The following is a 10,815-nucleotide window of genomic DNA, read 5'->3' as shown; positions in this document are numbered from 1 at the left end:
ATGTGCAGTGCTGGGAACAGCAAGGATACTGCGCAGAACCCTCAAGCTTCCTGGCCTCTGGTAGAGGACCCGAGCTGAATGAGGGATGGACACCACCCGAGGGGAGAGACGAGGATTTTTTTTAAACTATATATAACTATATATAACTATATATATATATATCGCCATGTTGGAATTGGCTTGTTTTAGTTGGGATACGCCTCATGCAATCTGCTGGCCCTCATCCCACCTCAAATGCTGCGGGGCCAGTGGCGAGCCAGGCTTTTGTTAGATTCACTACTGGATCTCCCACATGCCTTCCTGCCGGCATTTGGCCGTCTCCTCCTCCACCTTGCTCGGCATTGAATGCTAACGCCAGCTGGCTGCAGGCTTCTACTCGGAGAAGTTTAGCCCAAAGTGTGGGAAACAAGGGAAGACCCAAGACAATGAAACCTTTTTTTGTGGACACATTTCCAAACACACCCACTCCATCTCCTCTCCCCGCTCCACCGAAAGCTTCATCTAGCAATTAATTTCGTACTGCAATGCAGTCTACTCACCACTAAACACTATTACTTATTGCCAATTTGTGTCCCTAAGAAAACTCAATGCATCTCTGTGTATACTGCAAAGCCATAGATAGATAGATAGATAGATAGATAGATAGATAGATAGATAGATAGATAGATAGATAGATAGACAGATAGACAGATAGATAGATAGATAGACATGTCAAAGTTCAGTTAGCTGTAATTCCCTTTACAACATGGAGACACATTTTTAAGGTGAAATGAATGAACAAATGCAACAAATAAACAAGCACATCAGACTGTAATTTACTGGGGCAAATGTAGTTTGTCCAATTGTAGTTGTGACGTCACCGGCCAATGGAGGTCTTCCACCCAAGAAGCTAAATGGTTTGCATTTGCTCACTAATAGTCAATCAGAGTTATCACCATTTTTGCAGAATGCAATTGATGGCACATTTATTCAAATCATATCTTGATCGCATCCTTTATCCTTTATTTTCCACAAATGGATTCAGGGATTGCTGCCACAAGGCACTAACCACTTTTCGGCTACATAATCCACTCTGACTTGGTGTCTCCCTCCTGCCCCAGGACATGGATGAAGTTCTGCTGGAGGCGAGTGTTGAAACTCCTTCTGACAGGGAACTCTGCTAAACGTTCCCAGGTGACCCTCACAATGTTTGGTTCTGCCAGGTCGGGCGGTCATTTTCCCCGAGCATCGGAGCCAACACACCACCAGGTGGTGGTCACTTGACAGCTATGTCCCTCTCTTCACCCAAATGTCTAAGACATGTAAGTTCGATGACATAACCATAAAGTCGATCATCTAACTGCAGTCAAGGGTGTCCTGGTGCCAGTTGCACACAAGGACGCCCTTATGTTTGAACATGGTGTTCGTTCCATGACGAGCACACACGTACAATAACAGCACACTGTTCAGGTTTTGATCGGGTGGACTGTTCCTCACAAACACGCCCTACCAAGTGTCATTGTCATTGCCCACGTGAGCATTGAAGTCCCCCAGGAGAACAATGAAGTCCCCAGTGGGAGCACTCTCCAGCAACCCTCGACGAACTCCAAAAAGGGTGGGTACTTGGAAACGCTGTTTGGTGATTCAGCACTAACAATAGTTAGGACCCATTGTCGTGTGGGTGAGCAGTTTGCTGATGTCAACGTTGTGGATCGAGTGGACCGTGGTGGAAATGGAGTTATGGTATGGACAGCAATACAATATGTTATGGGCAATGAATACAGGTGCATTTTAATGATGGCATTTTGAATACCCATAGATACCATGACGAGATCCTGAGGCCCATCGTTGTGCCAGTCATTCACAACCATGACCTCATGTTGCAGGATGATAATGCAGAACCCCATGTTGCAAGGATCTTTTCATAGATCCTCGAAGCTGAAAACATGCATTGCCTGCATACTCACCAGACATGTCACCTATTAGCATGTTTGGGATGCTCCAGATCAGCGACATACGACAACTTTGCACAGCCACTGAAGAGGAGTAGACCAACATTCCACAGGCCACAATCAACAACCTGATCAAATCTATGTATTGCACTGCGTGAAGCAAATGGTAGTCACACCAGATATTGACTGGTTTTCTGACCCCCAAAATAAAGCAAAACTGCACATTTCAGAGTGGCCTTTTATTGCGGCCAGCCTAAGGCACACCTGTGCAATAATCATGCTGTCTAATCAACATCTCAATATGCCACACCTGTGAGATGGGATGGATTATCTTGACAAAGGAGAAATTCTCACACATACGCTAGGATGTTGCTCAAAAAACAATGAATAATTCACCAAGAATCTGCCACGATTCAAACGAATCGAATAAGATTTTTGGATCCCAAAATAGTGGACACCAGACAAAAACTCCATAACAAAAATTTTTAATACAAAAACATACGTAAGTAGAAACATAAAGCGTTGCTCAAATAAGGACCAGGAAAAGAAAAAAAAAAAAAAACAATAACCAAAAGCTCTTGCACAAAAGGCAAGGAAGAAATCAACCCGAGACAAACAAAACAAAATGCAAAGAACCCAATTCACATAAGATAAGAACAAAGATGAAAATGAAAACAGAATTTGGACCCAGAAGCAGGCAGGACACAGAAGTGGGAAAGTAAAAGTCTTTTTATCGAAAAATTCAAAGTAAATAAACAGAGAGCAGGGAATGGAAGGCTATATATTCTGACCTATAACTAAGTAAGCTTGAATACAGAAAGACTGGCCATGCTGAAACCTACGTGACCAAATAAAGGACCAATGCAACTAATAGTATCAAGGACCCATACCAGTCACAGTCACAACACAGTATTGCCTGCAATTGAAGTTGGACCCTTATTTATAAACATGTCAGGAATGCTGGTGCAAGCTGCAGAGTTGAATAAAAGTTGGAATTTACTTTCATCTTAATTATCTCTATTATTAATTTGCACATACCTTAAAGAATTCAAACTGTCAGCTAGTGATGATTATTATAAGAGCAGCTGCTTGCTGGTGCAATATGCTGTGATTTACATTTGATCCGACTAGTCAACTAATCGTGACTACTGATGGTGATTAGTCAGCCAGCAAAATAATCATTTGTGGCAGCCCTAATTATTACCAGGTGAAAACAAATCAAAGAGAAGAACTAATGCTTCACTTCAGGACAGCCAAACCCTCTCTCTCATGCTTTCTGCAATTTTTTTTTTGTACCTTCAAAACTGCCTAAGTGAAACAGATGACTTCGGCAGATAGAGTTTTTGGATATTAATAAGGGTTGTGATTGGTCAAGGTCATAGGCAGAAAGGCAGATTGATGCCGCAGTGGTAGCAGTGTAAAGTCATGCCAAGAGCACAATTTGGCCCAAAAATCACTTCAACAATCATGCTATGTGGCTAACAAATTTTAACACTCCACCAGCTGCCACTGGTCTCAGGCAACGATACTGAATAAATCGGTAAAGTCACCCGAAGAACTTGCATCCTCATGATCTAATATCAGTCACAAAGACAGAGGGCAACTTGTGTGTAAGGGAAAAGCGGAAGTTTAACACCCGAGCTTCTCTGCTCATGCCACTTTATGTTGAATGCAATAGCTCTCACGGGCAATGGTATTGATGCAATTTTAGGTGGAAACAGAGTTTGAGCAATAGAGAAGATCCATGGAGAACTCATCCATAACTTCCACTGTCACGTCACATTACCCCCCCCCCGAAACACACCTTCAGTTACACCACCATTAACAGAAAAATAACATGCTTTACCTAGACTCCACTACCAATGTTATTCACACTTCTGAATTACACTCCTTTCCAGAGACATTAAAAAAACAACAACAACAGAAAACTACATTTTATGAACACCAAACTACCAATGTACCATGGAAATAGAGAACATAAGCCAAAATGTAACATACAGTACACTCTTGGTATACTGTAAACACAGATTTGTATCAAAGCTCAGGTTCTTACCCGTTCAAACCCTCTGAGGCAATGCATCTGCACCAGTGGCCCCTTGTCGGTGTCATCACATGAAAACTCTGCCCAGAAAGAAACGTGATGACTTTGGATTAAGCTGCCTATACTGCGAATAAAACATGACTATGCTAGAAGATACACTGAAGGAAAAAAGCTAATTGAAACAAGAGATTACATTAATTTTGATCTCTTTTGTCAAAGACAGGAAAATATCATATAATTAAGCATGAGTTCAGATATTTGAAGTCTTACCTGTCATCATTTTTATCCTCCTTGGACTCTCTTGTTAGTGCCGGCAGCCATATCTGAAACAAAATGTAGTTCCTTTACAAACAACCCTTAAAAACACTAAAATCTATATTTTTCATATTGTTGTTTTTAGGTTAGGGTTAGGAAAACCACTTGTAAATTTGCAAAACTCAGACAATCCGTACTCAACAATGAAGAAGGTTTTGCTGTTGAAATGAGAGACAACAGGCACATTCATTCATGCGTGGTGAAACTAAGTCAGCACACGCAACTTACACAGTCATCCCTTAGCAGCACAAAGACCATGAGAATAAATGCAAGAATGTGTGCAATCCTTTCTTAAATTGGATTGGAAACAAAGTTTGACAGCGACAATCATGCCACTACTGAACTCAGTCACACTAATTCAGGGGTGCCCATTACGTCGATCACGATCGACCGATAGCTCGCGGACTGGTCCCAAGTCGATCGCGAGGGGTGTAGAGTAAAAGAACAAACATTTTTGTGTCTCTCGACATGTTAGTAATATTTCTTTTGTCTTAACGCACACTGTACCCTAATCATCGTATCAGTCTCACTTTCACAAAAAATATTTTCAAAAATAAAATAAAATAAAATAAAGCAGGTCACCGGAAGTTGTTAGCGCTCAGCAGTCTGCAAGTGCAGCTTGCGATCAGAGCTGTTGCGATACAGCTTTTATTTTTATTATTATAATTATTATAATCAGTCAAAATTCGTTTCGTGTACATTTCGCCGATGGCACTCGCAAAGAATGGCAATCTGGAGGGCCGAGAGAAGCATTTTAAAACAGTACGCATGAGCTACGATAGTTAACAGGCTGCAAAAGTGTGTCGCATGCCTCCGCGTCAGGCCTTCCACTAAGGTAGGCAGTGATTTCCTTTTAACAAATTCATAAACTCTTGTGTCTATTTTTCTGTTTCATTCATTTTAGGCGCCGTTATTGCTGTTGCTCATCATGGCATGTGTGTGTAAGGGCATGCGCAGGCGCGCGTGCACGTTAATGGGTCGATCGTGGGAGGTTGGTTGATCGAAAAGCAGATTTTTGGTCCAAAATGTTTGTGCAACCCCTGCAATTCATTAGCTCAACCAAGGATATGTCTTGGTTGTGGGTTCCAATAATTTGCGTGTGTGTGTGCGCGCGCGCGCGTGCGTGCGTGCGTGCGTTGTAAACGGGGTGGGGCAGTAGCCAAGGTAGTCTAGTCATAATCCCTATTTGCCCAATAATAAACCCAGAAATGTTGACTACCCTCCCGAAATATCATATATTGGCCTTGTGCAGGAGAACCCAACCTTTTTTGACAGAACATCTACTTTTCAGGCAGCCAACCTCCCGCCATTGGCCCGTTACCACCCCTGCATGCCTACACACACACTTGCACATACACGCACACCCACGCGTATACGCACACACGTACAAAACAGAAAAATAAAGTAGATACATGAGTTTGTGAGTTTGTGAAAAGGAAATCACTGGCTACCTTAGTGGGAGACTTGACACGGAAGCATGCGAGCTTGTTAAATGCTGAAACATCACTATGGAAACTCGTGTGTGCCGTTTTCAAATGCTTCGCTGGGCGCTTGAGGTTCCCATTCTTTGAATATGCCATTGGTGAATTGCAGATCAAACAAACTTTGAATGAGAATAAACAAAAACACTTTTTTATTTTATTTTTTTCAATTTTCCTCTACACCGCTTGCAGTCAATTTGGCACCAGTCCGCAAAGTACCGGTCAACTGCAATCAAGTGTTTGGGCACCCCTGGCCTTGTGGATAGAATTCAACGTGGCTACTAAAAGTTTTGCACACTGGGAAAATTGCATAATTTCTCTGAAGAGCCAATGAAGGTATCACACTGCCTGATGTCCATCCATTCATCCATTATCTGAAACCACTTATTTTCACAAGTCGCGGGCGTGCTGGAGCCTATCCCAGCTGTCTTCGGGCATCACGTTCACAATCACACGTAGGCACAATTTAGAAGTTCAATTAACCAACCATGCATGTTTTTGAAATGTGGGAGGGAACCGGAGTACTCGGTGAAAAGCCACGCAGACACAGGGAGAACTTGCAAACGACATACAGGAATGCCAGTACTGAAATCGAACCTACAACGTCTGCACTGTGAGGCAAACATGCTGGCCCACAGGTGTCAAACTCATCCTGCATATTTTCCTTCTCTACCTCTTGCAACACAAATGAACAGGATCGATATCAGGCTTCTGCAGAGCTTGCTGATGAGCTCATCATGTAAATCAGGTGTGTTGCAAAAGGGCGAGTTAGAAAACATGCACACATACTCATACACACACACACACACACACACACACACACACACACACACACACACACACACACACACACACACACACAGACCTCCAACTCCACCCCTCACCCCCCAATTGGTAAATGGTCAGCGAAGAACATGAACCGTATTTTCTCCACTTTAACGCACTACGAAGTATAAGACGCACCTTCAATATTTTAAAACTGTTTTCATATATAGGGCATCCCACATTATAAGGCACATACAGGGTCGGGCAAAATGATCTGACACATTTGTAGTTTAAATAAAAGGCAAATAAATAAAAGAAACAAAAAAGTGTTTTTATTTTCAAAAAGTACATATAATGCTATTCTGTTTCATTATATTTTTTTAAATTTTATCAGTCAAACAGTGATAATTTTATAGTTTACCGTCAGCGAGTCCCGGACTCGTTGATCAGAAAAGTATGAGTCCCATTATGCATTTAGAGAGTCCCAAATTTCGAATTCTGAAATGGTCTTACTTATTCAATTGCACATGATAATAACACAAACAACAACACATACATACAATTATAAACAAATGCTGCAAAAATTTAAATAATTCAGTAGCAGGCCTGAGGATTTCAGAAATTCACGGTAACCGTTTTTCGGTTCCGTCGGATTGCCTAATGGGAAACCACGGTAACTAATTTTGGGTTCCGTAAACATTCATAATGGGAACCCATTTTCCTATTTTGACTGATATTCATAATCCAGAATTCTGAAACTCAAAAGTATAATGTTTCAAGGGTAAATGTTTGAAAACTATCCTTTAACAATGAACATTCCATCAGCAGCTGTGTACTCCAGGTTTATTCAAAAAAATACATGGATCAAAATATGGTGTACAGTGATCCCTCGCTACTTCGCAGTTCGTTTCGCGGATTTTTTCAAACGTAAAAATATATTTATTTTTTTAGATATACATGGAGTACAGTACTGTGTATGTTGCTCTATGGCTCGCGGACCGTTTGCGGACTTTAAAAAAATATTTTTTTTTACCTGTTTATGTTAACTGGACGCTACTTCGCGGATTTTCGTTTATCGCGGGAGGTTTTGGTCCCCATTAACCGCGATAAACGAGGGATTACTGTACTCATATAGCATCATGAATACAGCATACCACAAAATCAGAGTATTTTTTCCAATCTCACACTGCAAAGATTAATACTGGTAATCATTAATACAGGTAAGTATTGATGTGGCTTGACATCCTCTTCCCAAGACGATGCATGTGTCATCTACTGTCAATTTGACGAAAGAATCGTACACACGTCATCATTAGTTCTACCAACAGTTAACATTAGCATTACTACACCTTGTGACGAATGTTTTATTCATAAAGTTACCATGCTACAACCAGTAAATTATACAATAACCAATACTGTTTCATAATATTTTTTATAGCGATTAGCCTATAGATTTAATGACCAACTTGCCTCGGAATCGTGCCTCCCGTCGTATCTCGCTCTCGTGTTCTGTGCGTACGTCACAGGTGAGTTTAGTGATACGCCCTTTGGACAATTCATACGAAAAATCGGACTGGCATTCCCATTTCTTAAATGTCGTAATTAGTCGACCTTTGTGAGTTTTTTTCGCCGCAATCTCAAACTTTCATCCACGCGATTCCTCAGTTTGCGGACTAAAATAGCAACCCGCAAGCGCACATAATGTTATCTGTCCCTCCCGCCCCCAACACTGAAAACAAAACAAAACGAAAGTAAATTAGAAGAAATACACTCACACACCACACCACAAACACATATATAGGCACAGTGAAATCGCATTGATCACACAGGAGACACTTGATCCCGTACAGTCAACTCGTGTGCGGAGACTTTTATGGGAAACGATTTTTCGGTACCGTCAAAATGACGCCACGGAAACAACACGCTACCAGTAATGATGGTTCCCGTGAAATCCTCAGGCCTGCCGTACTTTTTTTTGTTTTGTTTTGTTTTGTTTTGACTGAGAAATTTCCTTGCGTCCCAAAAACGCACATTATTTGGAACTGTGCGTCCCACGGGAAAATTATGCGTCTAGGACGCGGGACGCAGAGGTAACGAGATGGCTGAGTCAAATGGGACATTTGCCACATTTTCTGGAGTTCTGGCGGTGCGAGGTCGGCCGGTTGATTTTCGTTTCAATGCCGATCCAGTAGCTCTGAAGTTGGTAACCCAGAACAAGATCGTGTTTCGAGCTGGTACGGGATTGTGTCTACCAAGATTGAAGCGCAAACAGAACGCTCCTTGTGTTTCAGTTACAGATTCGTTTGTTTTGATAAACATTTCTACAATGAAAGCACGATGCTCACCAGTCCAATTCATGGCAGTAACTGAATAAGAAACGAAAAACAATGGCATTATATGTACTTTTCGAAAATAAAAACATGTTTTTGTTCCTTTAGTTTATTTGCCTTTTATTTAACCTACAAATGTGTCAGAACATTTTGCCTGACCCTGCAGAATAGAAGTTACAATAGTGCCTGTGGTTGCGTTATGCATCCACTAAATGGAGCTGCACTAAAGGGTATACAATACAAGACAATACAATACGGCTTTCATTATATAGAGCCCTGGCAGCGGTTGCATCATCCATCCACTCGATGGAGCTACGCTAAAGGGAATACAGTACAATACAATACAGCTTTATTGATATAGAGCCTTCACAACCGCTGCAGCTGTAACAAAGCGCTTTACAGAAAATAAATCAGACTATTGATCTGTATATATATATAAGGCACATCCGGATTAGACGGCGCACTGTCTGCTTTTTTAGAAAACGGAATGCTTTTTGGTGCGCCTCATTGTGCAGAAAATGCAGTACTTGTATGAACTGGTCAGTGGCAGAAAACAGGTTGGGGGAAGCTGGTCTAACTGCTTCAATTAAATCAGTCCTTTCCTTCATGTGAGCACGATAAACTGGAATGCTCTCGGTCAGGGATGGGCAACTTAAATACTTGAGGGGGCCACAATTTCATCAGTGCTACTGGGTGGGTTGGGGCAGGACATACGGTTCCTAACCAGATGTATGACAAAATGTCACAGTAAGTATGGACTAAATTTGTGCATACAATTTTAATGCTCTGAATATATTTCATTTTCATAATACATTTCTTAATACATGCAAAAAGGAACCACTTTCCTAACCCAACAACAAAAAGTTTGAAGCAAACTACAAAATAACCACATATTGAAACCCCCCCCCCCCACCCCCCAGTGCAAAGGGATCTCTTGCATGGAATTTACCATTCAAGGTCAGTATTGAGGATCTATGTTTGTCTGGCATATAATTTCAAATCTGCCAAAAAAAATAAGTATTAGGTCTACTCACACTGTAGTTTCGGTGAGCATAGGACCTAGTGTAAGCACAGGTTGGCAGCATGGTGGTCGACTGGTTAGCACATCCGCTTCACAGTACAAAAATCATGGGTTCGAAAGGCGTTCATGACCGCCTCCGAAAAACATAAATTAATGATTACAGTACTTCAATGAAACTACGAAAATTGAAGATAATGCATCAAAACACAAAATCAAGCGAAGAAATTTTGTGAATAATTTTGTGAATAATCAGAAATGAGGAAATCGCAAAATAAATTCTGTAGGGGGGCTATAGAATTTATTTTGTGATTTCCTCGCTTGATTTTGTGTTTTCATGCATTATTTTCAAGTTTCGTAGTTTCATTGAAGGAATCGTTAATTTACCTTTTTTCCGAGGCGGTCATGAAAGGCCTCTCGAGTCGAACGGAAGAAGAGAAGGCACGGTGACGGACAAAGACGTACCTGTATTTGTTGAGACTGTGAAAACCATTAATAAAGTGTGCGTTTTAATAAAACAACACCACAGCTCTCCTTTTTTGGGAGCTGCAACAAAAACTTATTTAATGAAGCAGCGACATATATATATATATGGATACCGCCTCAGAAATGGAGCTACGATCAGTCACCTCCTCTACATGGATGACATAAAGCTGTATGCTAAGAGCGAAAGGGACAAAGACTCCCTGATCCACACAACCAGGATCTACAGCAGCGACATCGGGATGTCATTCGGGCTTGAGAAATGTAGTCGGATGGTGACTAAGAGAGGAAAGGTAGTCCGCACTGAAGGGGTCTCACTCCCTGAAGGAACAATAGCAAACATTGAGGACAGCTACAAGTACCTCGGTACACCACAAGCAAATGGCAACCTCGAACGATATATATACACGGTGTGTGTATATATATATACACACACACACACAGTATATAG

General features: G+C 41.4%; 1 protein-coding gene across 1 annotated transcript in view; it reads right to left on the bottom strand.

Moving 5' to 3' along the window:
* Window positions 1-10,815, bottom strand: part of pde4dip (phosphodiesterase 4D interacting protein) — a 151,206-nt gene that overhangs the window by 132,718 nt on the left and 7,673 nt on the right. Inside the window, exons 2-3 of the mRNA XM_019882631.1 lie at window positions 4,243-4,295; window positions 3,985-4,052 (exon numbers count right to left, since the gene is read on the bottom strand). Coding sequence (XP_019738190.1) covers window positions 3,985-4,052; window positions 4,243-4,252 — 78 coding nt within the window. The 5' untranslated portion in view covers window positions 4,253-4,295. The remainder of the gene's footprint in view (window positions 1-3,984; window positions 4,053-4,242; window positions 4,296-10,815) is intronic.

Source organism: Hippocampus comes, unplaced genomic scaffold (genome assembly GCF_001891065.2).
Source record: "Hippocampus comes isolate QL1 unplaced genomic scaffold, H_comes_QL1_v1.1 scaffold384, whole genome shotgun sequence".
Classification (NCBI taxonomy): domain Eukaryota; kingdom Metazoa; phylum Chordata; class Actinopteri; order Syngnathiformes; family Syngnathidae; genus Hippocampus; species Hippocampus comes.
The sequence above is the reverse complement of the archived record's forward strand: the minus strand, read 5'-3'. Positions and strand labels throughout refer to the sequence as shown.